Source organism: Polyodon spathula, chromosome 13 (genome assembly GCF_017654505.1).
Source record: "Polyodon spathula isolate WHYD16114869_AA chromosome 13, ASM1765450v1, whole genome shotgun sequence".
In the NCBI taxonomy this organism is placed as follows: domain Eukaryota; kingdom Metazoa; phylum Chordata; class Actinopteri; order Acipenseriformes; family Polyodontidae; genus Polyodon; species Polyodon spathula.
The window spans coordinates 33,226,426-33,248,594 of NC_054546.1; the positions used below are offsets into that span (position 1 = coordinate 33,226,426).

Genomic DNA, 22,169 nt, shown 5'->3' on the forward strand with positions numbered 1-22,169 from the left:
ATGAAAAATACTTATCAGCTTACTTTGATTCTGTGTGTGTGTGTGTGTGTGTGTGTCTATATATATATATATATATATATATATATATATACACACACACACACATTTTTTTTTACACTTCTGCTTAGATGTTTATTGTCTTTTTTATTTTCTTTTGGGGGAAACTAATTGTTCTAATGCAGTGAATGTGCCTTATTTCATTTGTGCCAAATTGTTAAAATGGATATAATTAAATGAAAATGTACAATGATCATTTTGCTTTTGTATCCTTTTGCAATTGTTTAAAAACTAACCATGGCTGTGTATGAGTAGGATGAGAGGCCATATATTGAATCAAGAGTATGTTTAAAACAGAAGCTACTATAGGAAGCACTTTTACAGAGAGTTATATAATGTATATCATTTTTTTCTTAATTCAGTGCTTAGAATGCAGCAATAGGCCACACATGGTATGTTTTTTTTTTATGTGGTCGACACATAACCAATTAAAAGTACTATGAAACACCTGGTACGATTAATACGCAACTCCTGGATTAATGTGCTATTTAAACCATCTGTCTGTATTGTGATGTCCTGATAGTTTTGTACACTACAAGAAAAAAGGTGTACTTACACATTCCGATTGTAGTGCAAACCAACAGAAACTCTAGTTTGTGTTTTATTTGGCTCATCCAACACCAACATCTGTACAGTACATGCATCATGCTGACCACAGCACTAACCTGTTTTGAATGCTCTAGGATGAACATTTTTCAGCTTCAACTTAACAATTTAACATGCCCTAGATCACTGCAAAAGAAAACACAGCATTACTGAGAAATAAACAAACAGGTAAACTGTAATCAATTAGGACAACAACCACCTGAACGTAGTGTCATGTCTTACGCCAAAGTTTAAAAAAAAAAAAAGTTTCCGAACACTCATTGTTGATGGGAGGCATATTCAACCGTTACTTGAAATGTATTCAGAGAAAAAAGTGAACACACAAGTTTGACAGAAGTAGCTGATTTACTCATCTGAAACTTTTGTCCTATTGATGGTTTCATTAACAGTAAGTTTCATAAATAGCTAACTTTATTTTATTCATAAAACACTTTGACACAACTCATTAGCTAATGATTCGTGAACAGAGCTCAAGTATTGCAAAACTGACTGATTGCTAACAGCGAGTGATACAAAACGCTAGCCACAAGGATAAACAAAGCAACTTGCTCAGAATTTATATCGACAGCAACTAAATATCCAAACATCACCCCTTGACTGCCCTCTTGTGTCACATGCCTGCACATGCTCCCAGTTTGAAAGCTCATGCTTATGATATGTGAGGGACAATGGCACTTACTGCCAGGACAGCCACCCCTCAACCCCAACTAGACCATCCATGTTATTCCATCTGTCATGCAAAGACTGTGTTGGGAATTCTGTTTTTTAGAGTTGTGGGGGAACAAAAAACAATGGGTTCAGTGCAGAGGTTAAAAAATGAAAATCCACTGGAGGCTCATTTATCCCTAGATTCTTGTATAGCTGCATATACAAGTAAAGATGCATCTCTACGTCGGAAATGACTGACAAGCACCTTTTTTGTATCCCCAGACTGTTACTCACATTAAAGAATGTCAAAGTTTATTCACAATCTATTTGCAGTCTTCTAGATGTATGTTCTAAGTTTGGTTGCTGTAGTTCTATCAAGTTGGTTAGTGTTGTTAGTGACAGAGTCAGCAACCTGTCCAGTAGCACATTCTGTAATGCTGTTTTTCCCCCTGTGAAGTGCTGTATAACCCCCTTTTGTATTTCCCAATTTAAAGCAAAAATCACCAGGATTTTAAGATCACTTTTAGACCACAGTTTAGACTTTTCATAAGCACACACCCATTATCTTGCAGTCAGCTTGGGGTGAAGAATCTAGTGCAGTGTATCCTTAATTATAATTAAAGTATATATATTAAATAGCAATTTTGTTTTTAAAAACAAACAAAGGGACTTTTAAAATTGGCTGCTGTATTTATTTAGCAGTCTCTAAAAACACAGCTGCAGCACCAACAACTATTGCATTTTATTTATGGCAAAGGGTCAATCGCCATGAAAAGGAAAGTTAACAAAGTTCCAACTCCGAGGAAATGGACAGGGCCACTGGCCCCTGGAGCACACTCCGCATGCAGAATTGCCAACAGAATACAAAAGCTTCAGTCATCCACCAGCCTTCTCTGACACTTTCAACCATCCGTCTGAGCAGTTACCAAATGTAACTTTAATCATCGCCCTCCTCGTCAGAATCCAGAACTCTTCGCCTGTTAAACTGAAAAGAGAAAAACAAACAAAGCACACATTACTGTAACACCTGTTACAGCCTTGGGAATTCACTTGCTTCAAAAGAAATCTTCTGATTGAGATCAGTAAGAAAAAATACATAAAATGATTACATTAAGTGTAGTTTAAATTTACTAATGCATTACTTTTATATTTGACTTGAAAGTGACGCTTTCTTTCAACAACATACAGTAGTATACATCCCCCGCCACGGCTGGAAATGCATGTACAGAATAAGAATGAATAAGAATGCAAAAATGGAACATGTGACATACAGACAGGAAGGACAGCCACTGCATATAGTCCCAGAATCGTACTCTCAACAATTAAATAATGTTTTGTGACATCTGACTTGGCAGTTTTCCAGATGTATGAAAAAGCACTGAAGCACTGAGCTGAGTGATCAGTTCATTCACTCTTACCTTGACTGTTGTCTTCTTCTCCGTCTGCTGGCTGACCTTTTCAAGAATTTCTATCAACCCTGGTTCTGAAATCTTAAAAAAAAAAAAAAAAAAGGATGTCAGCAAAATGCAATGCTTCAAACAATTATTCAGAGAGGTGTGAAAACCACAAATACTGTAAGAAATAATGGCCTAACACTTTAATATATTGCCTTCGAGCAGTTCCCAATATATAGCCTTACTCTGCCAACACATCCTAGCCTAAACATTTAAACTGTACCTCAAAGAATGCGCAGCTTTATGGCAGTACAAACACATAATCGTGGGCTTTTTTGTTTCTCTAGATTTACATTTGTAGTTGCTATGGTTCGATTAAAAAATAGTCACACTGTATTCAATAAATCATTCAAATACAATTTTCAGATGTATCACCGTTTTAATACATTTTCCCCAGAACATACACAAGTACAATGCAAATCATAATCTCACACATAATAATTGGGTTGTATTTCTAAAATAACTAAGCATGAGTTATGTCACACATCCTAACAGTTTGCCATTTTTCCACATTCCAGGAGTGCTCCATGTTTAACCCTTTCATGCATGTGAACCTCATATGGGGATGGATTAATTTAAAATATACCTATGGAAGACTCAAATGCATTATGACCTCGTATGAAGATGCAATTCTTTCCCCATATAAAGCAATCAAGTCTGAAACTACCTTTTCAGCTATGAAAGTTAAGTTTGGCTGAATAGTGGCACAAAACTAGGAACTAGGTGGTGCAGTTTTTTGTTCTTTATGGGATAAACCCTGAAGTGGTGTAAACGGTTGGAATGGCACCAAGTTCAAAGCAAGACCGGTCCTTACTTTTCCTCCAAGCTGTCCGCATCTTGCCATCTGTATGAGGTAATTCTCCACGGCTTTGGCTTTATCTGGCTTCACAAGTGCCAAGTTACTCACTAGAAGGGAATCCAAAAAAACATTTGAAATAAAGAGAGCTCGAAGACGAGTCATAGCTCTGCCTCAGAGTTACAAATGTGTATTTACAAGTCTTGTGACCTTTGAACTCGACCAGCTCCACTGACTATAGCACAGAGCAGGTGGAGCCAGCAGAGTTGAAAAGTCCCAATATTAAAAACAAGCAACATGGCAGTGAGTTACACAGAACAAAAGATGAATGGTACTCAGAACTACTCAATATACACCCAAAAAGGAAGGGGGTATGAACACTGCTTTTGCTGCAATATTCCTTTAGAACAGAACTTTTGGGAGAATACTTTTGGCTTTAAATAAAGTGGTAGTGGAAGGACATGAATGAAAAACTGTAGCCTGTGCTGTAAATGTTTAGAAAGACAACAATTAAACTGTATACTTACATCTACCACGGGCAGACTGATCAAGAACTTGAGCCAGAATACTGTTTCTCATGTCAGCATCTCTGTAAATAAAATAAAATGTGTCAGTAACAGACAATGCTCTATTTTCTACCCACAGAACAAATAAAAAAAATACTGTGTATGACCGTTTCAGTAATATTTGATTCTCTCATGCTGCTGTAAGCAAAAATAGCAGGCTTGCTATAGTATATTAGCACAGTGGTGCACAGAGAGTCAGTAAGGGGGGTGCGACTATGACTAGAGGCAGTGCTGCAAAACATATTTTTAAAGGATAGAACATTCTAAATAAATACATAAATGACAGCTAATTTTGCAAGTTCTTACCATTCAAATGAGCCATTGATGATTACTCTAGGACTTGTAGAACCGGGGAAATTATATTTAAAGTGGCGAGTGTGTCAGTGAAACTGCAGGGAACAGTGCCGAAATGGCAGCTTCCATGTATGGGCGACAAGTGTTTTTTTTTTCCTTTTCCCATGGATTTAATGTAAATCACATACTTGTTCCTAGATTTAACCAAGTCCAGTTTTAGCTAAATAAATAAATGTTAAAGTCGTTCTTAAAAGTCGGAATGCAAGCGCAGCTCTGGAGCATACAATGGCAAATTAAACGCATCAATGGGAGTGGGCTTGCATGTTAAAGGGGTATGCACACCGGACAAGAAGAAAGCGGGAGAGCGAATAAAAAATAATTCAAACTACTGATTTAAAATGGAGCAATGCACACTGCAAGCGAAATATTTGTTTTACTTCTATTCTCGTCGCAATGGACCAATCAGAAATAAGGTAAAAGGTAGAGACTGTCAGACTGTCACTCACGCAGAGATTACCACAGGAAAAAAAAAGGACACCAATGAGAATTAAATTATTAAAGTCGCCAAATATGTTCTTTATAATGCCTTTAAAGACTGACTTTAAATGCTGAACTTGTTATACACTTATGTATTTAGCTAAATCTGGTTTCTGTAGTTAAATCTAGGACAAAATACACGATTTACATGAAATCTGGGAAAAAAAAAAACACCTGGGGGGGGGGGGGGGGGGCAACTAAATGTATGGTAAAAAGGGGGAGCATTTAAGAAGTTTGCGCACCACTGCATTAGCACATCTTCAAATGACTCCCGTCAGCAAGTGCAGCATGCTGCTTCCCTCACAAGGAGTCTGATCGGTGAGGTTGTTTTCCAGATGTTTACCGTAACCTCAGCACTAATATGACTTGCACCAGGAAGCTGTCACTAGGTGTGAGTAAATGTTACACTGAACTTCCCGGGTGCACAGAGCATTGAATTAGCAGACTGAAAAATACATTTTGAAAAAAAGACACACAATAAATTCAACTATTACCTCCGTTTCGCCTCTTGCTGAGAATGCTGATCCTGGGGTGTATCCTAAATACAAGAAGGAAGATTGTTACTTGCTTAGGTTAACCTAGCTGATGCTGCGTATACAAGGCATACTGCAGTATAGCTCTAATCACTTACATAGAGGCATAACACAACAGACAAAATAACCCTCTGCAGTCATATAGCGAGAGATTATTAGCAAATAACCCTAGTTCCAATGAAAAAGAGCCAGGGAGCAGTCAGTACACAGGTTCCACCCCTGACCCTTCTACCAGTGTTGTCAATATAAGCAGACATCAGCACTTTCATAAGCATAGCTGGACATAAAATAGCTACTACACACACACATTCAGGAATCCACTTACAGGGTAAAGCTATAACGAACTGATAATAGGCAATATCCAAAACCTATGAAGGCAACAGACAAAACATCTGTCTACTTGATTTCAATTCAGTCAAGTCAAATGCCATTTCACAATCAGCTGGGTCATGGGAACTCAGAAATCCTGCCAACTGCACTGCTGCCTGAAGCGTCCGGGTTTTAATGAAGAAAATGCATTTTCCCCACATATGTTATAGAATCCTATCTGTTTGAAAAAGCAGCTAAAGTTTGGAGTACGCATGTTATATCAACAATGAATCTACATTTTTCTTTAGGCAATATACAGGTACAGCATTTTGACTTCAGCTTCATCTTTTGATACCCCCTGCCTCTTTCCAACACACTGGCTTCTATATTATGCCACAAAGCGTGTGAAGCCAGCACAATTGCTAACTACTAGATAGATGCTTGACAGGGGAAGTTACCAATCACTACTTTAACATGTGTTAATGGTTGCTAGCTTCTTGAATTATTTTATATTTCTATTGTACACTTTTAACAGCTTAACTGTCTTATACTTCAAAGTCACATGTAGCAGCCAAGCTGACAGTTTGCATATAACTTCACTGTACATGCTAAAGTTTTTAAAGGATCATTCAAAAACCCAATCCATTATTTCACACCTTGTCCATTTGGAACATTACCTGAAACAGGACAGTTTGAGCCATTCAGTACCCAGGTGTGAACAAAGACTAGAAAATGAAGGGTCTTCTAAATAACATTAATAATGACACTGGGTGTTATGTACACATGTTTTAGGCCATAGTAATATAACATTATAAACAGATGTCCTACTTATAATAATACAAATATCTTTATTTTTATATAATGCCTTTCATAAGGGACCACCATCACAAAGCGCTTTACAGAGGTAGACTAAACTGTGCATTATATGCAGAGTCACTTACAACAGGACACTGATTTAACATCTCATCCGCAGGATGGAGCACAAGGAGGTTAAGCGACTTGGTGAGAGCAGTGGGATTTGGACCACACTACCTCCTTTAGGCCTATATTGTAGCCTTACATAAACAGTAGCTGAAATGTTACACATTAGAACCAACCTAGAGTAATTACTGCCTGAAATCTTCAATGCTGGTTAACCTACCAATGCATCTGCAATTAAATTGAGGTTGTGAATAAACATGCTTAGAATTCAAAATGATTCATTCAGTGGTACTGTAGGGTCAATTACAAGATGCAAATGCTAAATCTTTTGTTTATGAAATTATATATAATCTCTCAACATCCATAATCCCATACAGGCCAACTAAAAATATACAGCTACAATATGCATCATTTACATAATGCTATCATATGTAAAATCTGTGGATTTGGCATCACATGCCTATGTTGAATACACAGGCTCTGGAGGTTTGCTGGCTGTCCCACCACCCTACTCACTCTTTATCCAGCTGTACAATGCTGGAACAGAGGCGCGGTATGCATGCAGCTCAGTGGCATTAACACCTCGAAGAGATTGCTGTGACTGTTTTTAAGCTTGTTATCCCCCAGTGTTTTTATTATTATTATTATTATTATTATTATTATTATTATTATTATTATTTTCTAGTTTCTAACCTGTACGTTTCAGTCTTTAAGTGGCAGTGTCGAAGCAGAATAATTGTTTTGACGGATAAACTTAACAGATAGACATCACAAAATTTTGACTGTCATTCTGTCCGCCCATTTATGGTTCTTCAGTCTATGACAACAAGTCGGGAATGTGTCTGTGTCTTAATCTGTGTAATGTAATGTCTCTAATTACATATATGAGAATATCGCCTAAGAAATGTTTAATTATATATATCTGTTCTGTGTATGTGTATGTGATAACGCGTGGTTTAGCTGCTTTAGGCCTCAGTGCACACCATTCCTGTATGAATGAATTCAATGTTCCTACATAAAGAAAATGGGAGCGCGTTTATCTTTCTCTTGTTTTGTCTTACCCCATGTTTAGCCTGTAGCTCGGACAGTCGTTGCCGCCTGAGAGTCTCCAATTCTTCATCAGCCATTATTGTATCCCGACAAACAGACAAATCAAACTTCAGTCACTAACGTCAAGCGGAGTAAAATTGAAACAAGACCCACCTCTCGGAGTCGTTAACTGAAATCCGAAATATATCGGTAACATGAAGCCAAGGGAAAACCAATCGAAAACAATCTCTATGATCACAAGCCCTTTTTGTGAACAGAAGTTCCCAAAGATAAATTAAATCCACGATAAGCTGGCGGTGTCAGTGATATGTATATATATATATATATATATATATATATATATATATATATATATATATATATATATATCATTGTGTGTCCCTTGCTTTTTCAGCATGATTTTCTGACAGCTGATTACGGGACTGATAGGTGACACTGCAGCTCGAAAGGAGTTGCAAAGGTTGCTGGGAGATAGAGTTCTTGCATTGACGATGGTGTCCCATGTGTGTGTAGGTAATAAATGTGATCCAATTCTCAACTCTTAGCGGCTCACCAGCAAAGTAAATCCATTACAAAACTGGTTTTAACCCCTTCAGGTACACAAGGAATTGAGCGCTTGTTGTTCAGACGGGTTCTTCTTAAAATACATTTGAGAATGACTCATATATCATGACGAGGAAACTGACAATTTGGATAACCAGATCAGGTTATTTGTGGGACACATATGTTGAATCTCTTTTTTTTCTGAGTAGTTTCTGTTATTCCTTTCAAAATGTGACTTTAGTTCACTAAACAGTGACACCTGCTGGTAATAAGTGTCAATTACATTTGTTTCTACCGATAGCAATACACAGGAGCAATAGATGGTGAAGCTATTAAAGCACCTCACAGGCCATATGAATGTGAATTAAAAAATAAATAAACAAATAAATAGTTGAATAAAGACATTCAGAATGACCACATAAATTATCAGGGCCAAACACATTTATTCGTATTACAATACAAATCTGTCAGGTAATGAATGTGTGCTGTACTGTATATAGTAGGATGTCAGAAATGCAGCACTGTAGAGGATTGCCCAATCAAACTGCAAGCTTAGTCTGTCAGTAGGTTCCATACTGTCTGAATTCCGGGGGGCTCTGCCCTGGTCGACTTCTGCTTCAGCACCTGTGCCATGCGTTCCCCCAGGGTTCAGCACTAACTGCCTCTGTATGTGCTGTAGGAGAACTGGCTGAGGATCAGAGGGATGTGGTACTTCTGAGAAGGGTCTATTATATTAAAAGCAATCTGCAACAAACAGACACAGCAGTGTTATAAACGTTGGCTTCTTAACCATCAGCCTAGCTTTAAACATTTTGTATAAACATGTCATACTTCAATATAGTACCTAATAACCTCACTTTCAATTAAAAGCTGTCAAGTTCAGGAATCATGTATTAAATATGGTACCATCTTTGCAGTCACAAAATAAGAACATCTAATAGTTCTGCCTTTTTCAACTGTCGCAGTACATGATAGTAGTGTATATTGGTAGCGTTTAATCAAAGTTTAGTTGTATCTGGGTATTGACACATTCCTGTACCCTGACCTTTGCCTATCAAAATAAAAAATAAAATACATTTACCTCCACATATGGGTAGAAGCTAATCTCTCCAAGTTTGTTCCAGTAATCTCCAGTTTCAAAACGCATCTTATACGTCCCAGCAGTGAAAGTTTCAGGACGCACTAGGTCTGGACATCTGCCATCAGAATTGGTGATCCTGAATTAGAAATGCGAAAGTCCAGCTTTAGTGCATTACTGTTGGGATGAAGTTCTGTCTACTGCACACAACAATAAACTCAGATAATACACAAATTCAAACATTCAAATATGCTGGCATTCATGATATTTTCTTAAAAAAAAAAAAACATAGTGCACATTCCATATCTCCATTGACATACAATTACAGTAACCATCAGCAGTTAGCAGAGAAAAAAAACTATGAATAATCTATGGTCATTTAAAGAACAAATCAATTAATACAGTCACCAAATTCAAAGTAAAAATACAGGTTGGAAATAACTGTTGAACTGCAATGCTTTGACTTAATGTTATAGGATAAAGAACATTATTCAGCAGGTGAATGACCTACCCACAGGTCAGTGGTCTCCAATCCTGTAGATCGGGAGGCCCCTCTAGTCTGTACAGACTCAGGGCCATGTTAGCTGCAGGGGCTCCCTGGGTCGTGTTTAACACATGGGTCGTCAAGGGACTTCTGAACACTTGTGTCATAGTTTCCAGCTACAGTATAAAAAACGAGACTTAATAACAGTAAAACGATCTTTAATAATTAAATCACAATGGACATTTTTGACATCACAAGACTGAATTAAAAATGTGTACCTTTTTTTCTGGCTGAAGATGGTCCTTAATATGGCACAGGCGGGACACACTCATAAAAACAGGTTCCACTTTAAAAACAAATGTAAAAGTAATGTCAAAGTGACGTGTGCCCTTTCTTCACTCCACTGAGCTGTGCTTTCTATGCTAAAGCTCCAGACTGAGTGTTTAACCTGATTTGAGATTAGCTCTGCTCTGCTTCTCTGGGATTGGTCAGATGACTTCTCTTGGTCAGACCACAGTGCTGGAGACTCCAAAGGCAGATCTGATTTACATGAAATTGGGCTTGGTTTCAGAAAACTGGTTTACCAGGTTAAATGATGTTTAACCTTTACACAGCAAAGTGTAGTAATCAGAGTAAAAAAAAAAAAAAACAGGCACATATGCTAAAAACCATGATTAAACATAATTACTGTGCTAATGTACTTATAATATGGGAAATCTAGGTATTAGTCCAAAACAAGTTTGTACGGCACATGAAAATGTTTACATTTTGATATTATATATATATTTACAATTCTAAATATTTTCAACATGAGCTCACTTGCTCAGATGCCTTTTTACAGTACTTTTGAGCAGATTTATATTTGTTGCACTTTGTACTGGTAGCAACGTTTACCAAAAGGTAAAGAACCCCTGTGCTATCTTTCTATTTATTATGCAACTGCAATAAGCAACTAAGGCCCAAAAATGCCAGCCTAAATTCCCCCAAATTTATCTAACAGACTTGTTTTACAAACACTGCTCTAAAGTAGAAGATCCGTTAAATGTTTAAGAGCTCTTCACATGCAAATATGTACTTATTTAATCGAAAATGAAAAAAGCCTTGGATATTAGGTGTGCCAAAATGCATTGTAAATGTAATAGGTTCCTTTACACCACCTTCTGCGACAGTCTTCTCCTAGAATTCTCCAAGCTTGTTCTGAGTGATTAGCGTCGATGCTCAACTGTGGGCCTAGGGCCAGTGCGCTCGGGACAGCCTGAAATTTCCTTATGGCTAATTTGATTACCACGCTGCATCATGGCAAATACAGAAAGTCTTTTTTTTTTTTGTCAAAACATTAGCGTAGTGGCGATGAGCTTGTCAATGCAGCAGATGGGGCAACCCAGAAAGCAGCCCTTACCTCCGTGTTCGTCAGCAGCCTGATTATTTGTTCGTTTATTTGCGTTTGAAGGTACGCATCCAGGTTGTTCAAGAAGTCATATTTTCTTGTTTACAGCAACAACCTGTAGGTGGCAGTAGAGACTTACAGTACGTACCATAGAAAACAGTATATCAAGCTGCTCTATAATGCTGCCTGCCGTGTCTGAGAAATAAATAAATAAATACAAATTTAAAACCCGTGGGTCATATACCTGTTTCACCAGAGCAATTCTTAAAAAATCGCTTACAAAGAGGTTGTGTTACATAAATGCCCAAAGTCTACTATAGTACTGTATTGTTACCAATCTGCATTGCATACTGTAATATAATTTTGTTTTTGTGTTTTGATGTTTTTGGACGGTGCAACTGTTTTTTCTTTTTTTTTTTTTTTTTTTTTTTTTTTTTTATGGGCATGCCCTGTGCCCTATTATTGTTGCTTTACACAAAACTTGTCAGTTTTGCTTGTACTGTAGCTTAAGTTGCATGAATACAAGCTTTATTTACTTTTCTAATGGCAATTGACATTATTGTCTCGTTTTATTTTACAGACATATATCAATTGTAATTTAAAAAAAACCTGAAACATAAAGGTTATCTTTAAACATTGTGTGATGTCCTGTTGCAGATTGCATTGTAGAGAGCAGATATAAACAGTTGTATAGGGTCTTGATGTTGGAAGAAGATGAGAATGTGGTAATGTTGATAATGTAAGTAATGAGTTCGACTCAGAGTCAAGGAAAATAGGCTTCACCAGAGGCAAAGTGAAAATAAAGTCATAAAAAGAAATTGATTAACAGAAAAAAAACAATAAGGAGCTTTTTGTCCAACCCAAGTATGTGTTCTAATTTCAAAGGGTGGCTTGCAATAAGTATTGCCTTTTGCCCACAATGTCCTTATAAAATGGAATTACATACAACAAAGAACATTATAGTTCAGATATGTTGGGTCAGGAACTGTTCTCCGTGAATCTGTACATCACCCAATGACTGCTAACATCCCATTTACCACATGCGGTTCAATTGGGAAAGGGGTTCCATTGAGAAAGTGGGCTACTGCTAGATCAACACACATTGCGACAGATATGGGCATATAATTGAGTTGGAGCTGGAATGCAGACACACTTTAAAGAATAATCTACAAAATGTGCAAATATGGCACCTAGGAGCTGTGTGGACAGGGTGAATAATACTAGGCATGTTGACATTGGCGTGGGCATCTCAAAGACTGTTAATAGAAAAAAGGATGTTACATGCCTATTACTGTATACAGTTTACTGGGCTACAAGGTAGTCGGAAGCTGTATTTTCCCCATCACCAGAGGAGCACCTAGAAATGAAATAGGCAGTGCACAGTGTGTGCAGGCCGTGGTACTGGAAGGGACTCAGATGAACAGCTAGATCAAGATGGTTAAGAAATCCATGTGCTAGTTGTGGTTCCACAATCAGAGCTACGCCTGTCCACCATCTTGGACTGGCTCACAAATGAACCAGGCTTGCCACCTGTCCCTGTTCTCCCAGGATTTAAATATGCCTTCCCAGGACACTGAAAAATCACAGTTTTAATCTTATGCTTCCACAGCTATGTCCATAACTGCAGTGACACCACAATGCCAGCAGCGTACATTGAGCACAGGTTAGATAATGATACAATATTATTGCAATAGACCCACATTATTAATGTTGTTAGTCCTATATTAGCAATATTATGACTGTTATCCTGTGGATGTACATAGGGTTTTTAAAGAGGGTTTAAACTTTTAACAGCACCCTTCCGTTAGGAGGTTCAACTTTTTTATACCTCAGGTGGTGGCAACCCTAGCAGGAGCCCAGGTAATGCACTCCATTTTTCCTTCTTAGTACACAAACCTGCAAAGGCTTGTTCAAAATGGCCTTTATTGCAAGCCATCCTTTATGTGGTAGAGCACATGCATTATTATTGTATGGATGTATGAAAGCTTGTGACTGTTATTCAGCTTCCTGGATTGATTTAAAACTGTAAATATGCCTTTGTATTGGGAAAGGGGCACACACACATACACACTTACAGAGTTATCATATAGCGTTCCCACTATACATGTAAAACTAATAGATCTGTCAGAATAAGATTTGTGCAGTGCGAGGCAAAACCCCTTCCAGTGGCTCTTTTAATAAAACAAGAAAAAAAAGAGAGAGCCAGGCGTTCCATCAATAACAAAACCAGATGGAGAGGTTGGTAATCAATAAGAAAATACCTTTACTAACTGCATTTCTGCATTCATTCAGTATTTCATGAACACAAAAAAGAATCTACCAAATCACTGTGAATAAAATAAAATAAATAAATACAAAAACAGAAGAACAATAATAAAATCAGGTACAGTAGTGTCTACAGATTACAAGAAAGTTTACAATATTTCTGAATATTATTACACTTCACCCCAGCAAAGCCAATACAATCAGGCTAGATGACTATATACAGGGTTGGCCAAAGATCTCCCCGTCCTTCCTTGTTGCAGAGCTCAGAACTACACTCTCACACTGCTGTTGGAAGGGAAATGCTCTGGTGCTCTCTTCTCTTGCTGTTTGCTGCCCTACCTTCTAGAAATGTCCTCTGTAAAAACTCCAATGATATGGGCAGTACATTTCAATCCTGGTACATTTTTCAAAGCACTTACTGCAGACTGCCATGTTATTAATGGAGAAGAAATATTTAGTGGTAACTAAATTTGAAGTAGAAACTTACATTGCAAGCAGATTCAAATGTCCTTTTTTTTATTTCCCTTACTGTGTTATGGTGTGTGCAATAATTCTGAGTAGTTTCATTTCTGGTTCTCCAGTGTTCTCTAAATCTGATTTGACCCGGCTCTGACCTGGTCTGGAGAGTCCCAACTCAACACTGAAGCAACAGAACCCAGAACTACTCTGAATGGTTGCAAAAAAAACCATACAATATTAATAGAAATGTTTAAAAGCTACTTACTTTAGTAGTCAAACTTTTTTGTGGCTAATGCCAAATAAATGGGGGCAACGGTTCAATTGAAATTTCTGAATTTGGATGTTTTAGCAACTTTCTCTTTTTTTATCCCCCTATGGACGATTAAAACACTTGTTATAACTGTATAGCAACTTACTACAAGAATTAACCAGTTAATCAAACCACCGTCTTCAAAAACATTCCAGTATATCTTATATTCTAACCAAACCCCCCCCCCCCCCAAAAAACGTTTTTCAGCTGTAAAATTCTTGTGGAATGAAATTGTAATTGTTAAGAAAATATATTTTTCCTGCTTAACTAAATATGTACAGCTGATATTTCTCATGCACAATTTTACTGACAGAAATCAAAGTTTGGACAAGGAGACACTAACACCATACAGTAAGAGGGTCTACGGTATTTTAATGTGATCTAAACAGTGGCAGGGACCTTTACACCTGCACCTTCAAATTTCCCTTTCCTCTGTACTTTGTTTATTCTTATAGAATTAAAAGTCAGTGATGGTTAAATCCTCCACTGTATAGATCATTACCATATACCCCCAGAGTCAGCTGTACATACCATAATAACTTAGCTGCTAAAATCATTTTGCTGTTAAACTGCAATTGATTAAAAATTGAAAGCCAAGCTGCTTAAAAACACATTTTAACATTAAAAGGGATGGGGATCCTAGTCAGGTGCTCAGACTATCAGATTATAACCAAAAAGATTCACCAGGGAAAATCAATACGCAGAACAAGCAATTTATAACAATCATTCTTCCCCTTGGAGACCGGTTTGGTAGATAAGGGCCTAAGCTCTCGCTGCAAGCAGGGACCTCCTTGCATGATGCTCACTTTCCTTCTGTTCCGTTACTGGGTTCCTTTGTGCGCTGCAAAGACAGAGCGTGAGGTCAGACAGGTACTCAGAGACCTAGGGGGGTCCTCACTGTGCTTAACAGAAAAGCATCAGCACCTAGCTGTCTTATTTCAATTATTCACTTCCTCAGTTCTCTCTGGAATGACCAAGCAACGCAGTCTCCTTTCTTTGAATCTGCTGGAAAACGTTACATTTATATGTTGGCAATATGCTCGTCTAAAGCCCTTTCCTGTAGTTTTGTGTTTGGAACCTGCTTGGCAACCTGATTTTTTCTTGTCTTAAGAGGTACTTTATATGTATCGCAGGACTATCTCTTGTGCTGTACACCCTTTGTATGTAAAGGCCCACAGGTTGCCTAACCAAGTTTCATGTACAGTGCTATAGAAATGAGCTGAAGACAAGCATGACATCATACTGTCAACTATCAATTGACATAACTTTTTTTTTTTTTTCCAAGCTAGCTGTGGGCTGAAAAAGGCCTTATTAGCACTCAACCTTTACCGTGGAAACTTTTAGAAGGGTTCTTGTTAATTAATTAAATTAAACCAACTTATGATAATAATATAGGACCATGTACTGTGTACCATGCACAGTATACAAATTAGGTGTTATTATCCAACACGGGCTGTAATTACCTGCTAGAGTACTGACGACTGCAAAAGTAAGGTCTCCCAATCTGAAGACCGCAAACCAAAAACAAGGTCAGTTACTGTGCCTACAAGTGTGTTTCTAAGTTATTGCATAGCTGCTTAATATTCATTTAATTGTTTAAAATGACTATGAAGATTCTTAAAGTAATATTAAGGACAGCCTGTTTCCACCAAAGGGTGTGCTATATATGGCAGGTGTTTCCAATGCATTGTCCAGGTAGAGGGAGGTCTTCATACATCACCTGATTTCTATGTGTTTACATGGTGTCCTCCTGGTCTGAGCTGTGGTTATTAACCTGGGTGAGGAGGAAGCAGAACAGAGAGTCAACTCAGGGTGGCCCAGGCAGGCTGGCAAAGCGATCTGAGTATGAAACAGCTGGGAAACACAGAAGGCAGCGACCGAGGACCGGGCTCATTTAATAGGGCAGAATTGTTTTTTAATGATCCAAGTGTTTTAGATCTTAGTACTTCCTGCCTTCTATTGTAAACTTCATTGTACTCAGTTTCCATGTATGCCGTCTCATTCTGTTATCTGTACTAAATTGGGTTAACCCAAGCAGTGACTTGGGTTAACTTTATCTATAACAATTAGGATTTTATAAATCAAGTCCCATCTTTCCCTTCTTTTTTCTAGGCTAGATTTAATTATTTTAACCTTTCCCCATATCTCATGCCATTAAGTCCATACAGTTGTCCTCTTCTCAAGTGCAATAATGTATTTTTTTTTTTTTGTGGCAAGGTAACCAAAACTGGACACAGTTTTTTAGGTGGGGACTAACCAGCTTGCCTAGTTGCATTGGTTAAGATCAAATCTGTTCTGAGCTCCACTAAGAGTTAAAGTTGTTATCAGAGTGATCTGCTTGTTTAGTTTGAAAAAAAAAGATGAAAACAAAAACTTGCAAAACTGCAGTTGTAAGCAAAATCAAACTAGAAACAAGATGTGGGTTGCTCAGTCCTGTCCGTCGATCTCTGGGGGAAACAATTTAGCTGCTTGTTTAAACTCATTACAGTCCTTCAGCAGAACAACAGAATCCAGCCCCCCAGATTCAGGTATAGCTTTCTAGTTAAACAGGGTAATGAATACCTTGCTTGATGCTGAAGATTCTCCCCGACAGTAAAGAGAGGTTTTTAATGGAAGGTACTTAATGTGTCAGACAGGTAGGAAATGTACTTGAAAGTAAATTACAGATAATTACCACTGATCCACAGAATAATAATGTTCTATATATAAAACCCAGCCTGACAAGGCAAACGGTTGCTTTGGGGGGGTTTTCATTTTTTGTGTCTCCCACAATCTTAAAGTAGTTCATCACAGAACAGGTCTCCCTTCGCTGGGCTGGAACTGGTTAGATTAGATATGGTTTCCCTCAGGGTATACCCAGTGAGACACTCTTACCCATTTTGTGTGTGTGTGTCTTTGTAAGTATACGTGTTACTATGTGAACATCCATTGTGGAAATTAAATGTCTTATAAACATAAGAACATTTACAAATGAGAGGAGGCCATTCAGTTAGAAACAGCTAATTGATCCCAGAACTGCATCAGTCAGCTTTTGAAAGATTCCAGTGAATCCACAGCAACAACATCGCCTGGCAACCCTTTCCAGACACCCACCACTTTCTACGTGAAAAAGTGACTCCAGCCCTCGGTCCTGAACCTGTCTCTGCTCAACTTCCACAAGTGTCCTCTTGTCCTGGTCTCTGTGCCAGGTTTGAAATCGTGATTGTAATTAATTTTGTTGAAAACATTAGTAATCGAGAAAGAAATTAGTACAGTAATGGGAAATGCAACCTATGGTATATTTTGCTTTTTGTGAGCACATAGGTGCAGAACATCAACATAAGTGATTTATTGTTCATATGTGTAGTGTCTCTTACTGTTATTATAAATCGCATATCAGAAATCAACCAATCACAATTGCTTTATTTATTTATTTTAATTGCTCAGCTTTGCTTCAGGGTCCTCTCACCCAAACTGCAGAAGAGGACATTTTCTACACAATAAGAGACACTCTACACACAACGTATTCACTGACAGAGGTGATGTCATCTTATGCAGTTTGGGCAAGAGGAGAGCAAAGCAAAGCTGAGCAGTTCTGGCTGCTCAAACCGTGCAAAACGATTTCTGTTATAACAATAGACACCCTGAGCATGACATACTTACACTGTAAATCACAAAAAAGATGATACCCATGAACTACTGTTTAACATAAATATTGTTCTGTGCAGCTGTGTGTACACGGGCTGGCATCTATACATGGGCTAAGAAATACTGAACTATGATAAATCCTTGGTTAATTTCTCATTCATGATTTATAATAAAATTAAGAAATAAATGTCTTCTGCAATGTTAATAACCCATGACCATGATTAAATGAATAACATCATTTGGTGCTTATTCACTTAAACACCACATGTAATTCAGCTGCAGTAGTTTCACATCTTTTTCAGTTATTGTTTGCAGGTCATTGTCAGGGTCTGCCAGTCCCACTTGCATATTTACATGTGAATATGGTGATTCAGGATACGGATTTTGCAATGGATTGGCGTCTCATTCCATTTAATTAAATGGAAAGGCAGAAGCTATGATTATAAAAGTTAACCTTGGTAAAAGCATAGCAGAGTGTAATAAAAAATAATTAATGCATGGTAATGCACAGTAATGCATAGGTAAGCACTGTAAAGAATAGTGAGATATGGCAGACCAGGGTAAACTATGGTAAATGCCTAATATAACCATGTGAAAAGCACGGTAAAGCTTAATACTGCAAACATACCGTGGTAAATGTTTATAAGGGTAGACACGCCCCATGAACCTTGGCTCAGATTTGGGCTTCTTGACATTTACCCAAAGCCAAGCTCTACACTTGGTTTATTTGAAGTTTCAAATGTAAGATTGCAGTTGATTTTCATACAGACCCTAAAACTGTGCTGGCACTGTATTGGAAGTTGACAGCATACCACCTGCACAGCATTTATCTAGTTCCTCAGGGTCAATGCAGGCACCAGAATAGTGTCAGAATTTAACCAGCCCAGAGTCCCAGAATACTAGACAATCCCGATATACTTTATTTTACAAGGGCACTTGAAGCTCTGTGATTCTGCCACCTTCAATAGGGGAGTGTGGCTCCTGTTCCCTGCTCTACAATCCACGTTGGATGCAAAGCTGTGACCTATTGCTTCCCAAGCAAGCAAAACCAGGGCATTATCTTGGGTACAATTTTGAACCAAACAGAACATTTTGTCAAAAATATATTACCAGATAAGATGTAGAACTATATATTTCATGCAAGGATTATTTTTTTTTTTTTTGTGTAAAAACATGGAAATGTATTAAAATATACAATTCTTCCTGGGAAAAGAGACTAAATTTGTTATTTAAAAGTGTATTTATATATTTTATCATACATGGTCAGTATCTGTGTCCAAAAGTTAAAACACTAAACTATAAAATTCAAAACTTAAGGCAAGTACACAAATGTTTCAGCTAGTGCCTTCTTAACCAACATTTCATGACCAGTGTTGAGAGCACTAGTTTTGAATGACTTTATTGTATTCTGTGCTACAGTGACCTTGCGTAACAGGGTGTGGCAGGGGGAAGCCCCGTCTGTGTAAATTGTGTGTGTGTATGTTTTCTTATTTTTGTATTTAAGTTTGGCAGGGATGGAGTTAATTCCATCGCTGCCGTATCCTTGTGCACAATATGGCTGAGCTTAAATGATTAATTGAGGATCAATTAAGCTCAGCCACATGTTATATAAAAGGGAGCCAGATCCTTTGTTTGGGCTGGTTCGTTGAGGGAGAGGCTATGCAGCAGGGTGTGCTCTCAGTCCAAGCATGGGGACAGCGTGGCTTGGGTGGTGTTTTTGCTGTTTTGTTTTGTTGTGTTTTTGTTTAAGCCTTTTGTTTTAAGTTCCTGTACTGTTAATAAAAGTGTGCATCAGCACTAAAACTGCAGCTTTCTAAGTCTGGGTCTGCTTGTTGCTATTCCTCACCCTTGGCCGTGACGTTCTCCTTTCACACTGGGCAAATCCCATTGATCCAAATTAGGCCATTTTGCTAAGCAGTTGCAAAACTTGATTTAATTCAAGCGATTCCTTGAATCAGCTGTTTAACTTAGGTTCGAACACATTCTCTCCTCCACACATTGTACGATGGTTAAAGTCCAGGGCTTGTAACCAGAAGGTCACCAGTTCAAATCCCACTGCCATTGACTGACTCACTGTGTGACCCCTAGCAAGTCACTTAACCTCCTTCTGCTCCACATAATGCACAGTTCACAGCCTACCTCTGTAAAGCTCTTTGTGATGGTGGTCCACTATGTAAGGTGCTATATAAAAATAAAGATATTATATATTATTATTATAAACTCCATGAACATACGCATGGAGTGCTGTGTTTATTTTGTTCCACTCACCAGCAGGCTTGTTGGTTCGTCGGCCAGTGCTTCATGGCAGTTCATTAATAAACAATACATAATGCAAGAATACACTTTAAGGAAACTGAACTAATCCTGAGTTATATCAGTTATGAGGAATTACTGTATCTAACTTCACTGACACTGTGCATCTTAGGAAGTTATTTGGTCCTTCCTCATCATTTGTGGATTAAAGCTGATAGAACACCAGATTCCAGGCAGTACCCCTCCCTGAATTGCTCTTTTCACACTTGGAAAGACACCTCAGTGGTAATAATAACTGCAATGCCCTCCAGCAGAGGAGTTATTGCAATATCTGAAATACGTGGTAGTTGAGTCTGGGTGTTTTATTGTGGTTACCATGTCATTGTCCTCATCGCTGGCCTCTCCGAGCTCCGGGCTCTCCCCCCGCTCTCGCTGGCCCCGGCGCCGATGGCTGGGGCTGGGCAGGGATCCGTCGGGGCTGCTGGCTGAGGCCCGGTAAGGAGAGCCCCCTGCACTGCTGTCCAGCTCTGCAGAGGAAGAAGACACTCCTGTACAACACTGCCTATTCTATATCTATATATATATATATATATATATATATATATATATATATATATATATATATATTTATTTATTTATTAATTTATTTCTTAGCAGACTCCCTTAACCAGGGTAACTTAAAATTGTTACAAAATATCATAGCACAAATATAGAATTTATGTAAAAATATAAGTCTGACATACATGCATATGGAAGGACAGACACCCCCATACATCCTCAGATTTAGATATTCTCAATAACTTGTAATAAAGAATGGCCTAACCATGTTTCATCAAAGCTGGATACATGTATCTGTCCATCTGAAAGTGTTTCCTGCCAGCCCAGCACACCCACCTGTCTGGTCTTTCCTCTGTCTGTCCATCCTGTCCAGGTTCTCCAGGAGGCCGTCAATCTGCACCTTGATCAGAGTCAGCTCCCTCTTTATGGTCTGCAGCTCGTCGGCCTTCACTGCAACAGAGAGGAAGAGAGTCATCAACAGGGATCACAGACTGCCATCCTTCCACTCACTGAGATACAGAACTGGAGAGCTCCGTTCTCAGCTCCCCAGCGCCATCACCCTGCACCTTAATAATGAGCACTAGTCTAAACACTCCATTCTCAGCTCTCCAGTCCTTAATAATCAGCAGTACAGCTATGGCCAAAGTTTTGCATCACTTAAAATTTTAGGAAAAATTTTAAGTCTACCAGAAGCTAGCAGTGCAGTATTTCACGTTAGATTTCAAAATGTCTCATTTAAAATGTGGTATGTAATTCAGTATGCTAACGTAACATTATTCAGCAGGTTTCATTTGACTTTCTGAAGCAAAATTAGTTAATTCTATAGGATGATGCAAAACATTTGGTCTAAAGACTCCATTATTCATTTGCTTTGTAGTTATGTGAACAGTTTCTTTTAATGCTATACCTTGTGTACTAATGACTAGGGAACACAGTAATGAGTTTCTTTGTATGCTCCATTCTGAATTTGGCTCAAACAAAATGTCTCCGAGTTAGTGTAACCCTTAACCAACTTCTAGTTCAGCCATATTAAAGATTAAACACTTAGCCTTAACACTTAACAGCAGTGTCTTCAGATAACAGTTAAGCATCTTTCCAGTGCTGTCACCTTCATGGCTTACAAAAGTTTGCAAAAAAAAAAAAAACACAGTAGAGAACTTGTGGCCTCTTCTTGCCAAAGGCAAACTAATTCCTCTAGAATGTGCTGGCAGTAAAAACTATTACGATTCATAATAAAACAGTAAAAGCAATTCTTAATTGTTATGCACTATTAATTTGGTATAATTGCCGGCCCTAATCGGCTCCGCTCTATTAAAGAAATGGCCTGCAGAAGGAAACCTCTAATGAAGGCACCATCTGGCCCCGCTCAGAGTGCCCCGGAGCTACTAGAACTGCTCTCCCAAAAAAGACTGTCATTACAGGGAACAACAGAGC

At 38.2% G+C, this 22,169-nt stretch overlaps 3 protein-coding genes across 9 annotated transcripts in view; all 3 read right to left on the reverse strand.

Moving 5' to 3' along the window:
* Positions 1-1,989: 1,989 nt before the first annotated feature.
* On the reverse strand, positions 1,990-7,976 carry LOC121325561 (programmed cell death protein 5-like). The gene is made up of 6 exons (XM_041268239.1): positions 7,783-7,976; positions 5,453-5,496; positions 4,089-4,150; positions 3,580-3,671; positions 2,730-2,801; positions 1,990-2,296 (listed from the first exon to the last, which is right to left on the reverse strand). The coding sequence occupies exons 1-6, from the start codon at positions 7,846-7,848 to the stop codon at positions 2,249-2,251; spliced, it is 384 nt and encodes a 127-aa protein (XP_041124173.1). The 5' UTR covers positions 7,849-7,976; the 3' UTR covers positions 1,990-2,248.
* Positions 7,977-8,746: 770 nt separating this feature from the next.
* On the reverse strand, positions 8,747-11,380 carry LOC121325975 (5-hydroxyisourate hydrolase-like). Of its 3 annotated transcripts, none has more exons than XM_041269081.1 (5): positions 11,276-11,380; positions 10,155-10,222; positions 9,904-10,052; positions 9,396-9,531; positions 8,747-9,058 (listed from the first exon to the last, which is right to left on the reverse strand). In XM_041269081.1, exons 2-5 carry the CDS (start codon positions 10,206-10,208, stop codon positions 8,969-8,971), a joined length of 429 nt encoding a protein of 142 aa, XP_041125015.1. In that variant the 5' UTR covers positions 10,209-10,222; positions 11,276-11,380; the 3' UTR covers positions 8,747-8,968. The 3 variants fall into 3 exon arrangements, with proteins under 3 accessions (XP_041125015.1, XP_041125016.1, XP_041125014.1); XM_041269082.1 differs by lacking the exon at positions 11,276-11,380 and adding an exon at positions 11,034-11,257; XM_041269080.1 differs by lacking the exon at positions 11,276-11,380 and having other exon boundaries at positions 10,155-10,516.
* Positions 11,381-13,508: 2,128 nt separating this feature from the next.
* Positions 13,509-22,169, reverse strand: part of LOC121326184 (RNA-binding Raly-like protein) — a 52,227-nt gene continuing 43,566 nt past the window's right edge. For 4 of the 5 annotated variants that reach the window (XM_041269380.1, XM_041269382.1, XM_041269379.1 and 1 more), the window contains 4 exons: positions 21,072-21,185; positions 20,553-20,704; positions 16,018-16,071; positions 13,509-15,138 (listed from right to left, as the gene is read on the reverse strand). In XM_041269380.1, coding sequence (XP_041125314.1) covers positions 16,033-16,071; positions 20,553-20,704; positions 21,072-21,185 — 305 coding nt within the window. In that variant the 3' untranslated portion in view covers positions 13,509-15,138; positions 16,018-16,032. Of the gene's footprint in view, positions 15,139-15,760; positions 15,802-16,017; positions 16,072-20,552; positions 20,705-21,071; positions 21,186-22,169 lie in introns of all 5 variants that reach the window. The other variant, XR_005951432.1, reaches the window with a different exon arrangement.

Bases quoted from the DNA above. Each gene is read 5' to 3' on its own strand.
- LOC121325975 (XM_041269081.1), bottom strand. From the start codon at position 10,208: ATGAGTGTGTCCCGCCTGTGCCATATTAAGGACCATCTTCAGCCAGAA. The intron at 10,053-10,154 runs GTACACATTTTT...TTTATACTGTAG, and splicing joins ATCTTCAGCCAGAAAAAAAG to CTGGAAACTATGACACAAGT. The intron at 9,532-9,903 runs GTAGGTCATTCA...TTTCTAATTCAG, and splicing joins TGGAGACCACTGACCTGTGG to GATCACCAATTCTGATGGCA.
- LOC121325561 (XM_041268239.1), bottom strand. From the start codon at position 7,848: ATGGCTGATGAAGAATTGGAGACTCTCAGGCGGCAACGACTGTCCGAG. The intron at 2,802-3,579 runs GTAAGGACCGGT...TTTTTTTTTAAG, and splicing joins GCGGACAGCTTGGAGGAAAA to ATTTCAGAACCAGGGTTGAT. The intron at 2,297-2,729 runs GTAAGAGTGAAT...TTCTCTTTTCAG, and splicing joins AGAAGAAGACAACAGTCAAG to TTTAACAGGCGAAGAGTTCT.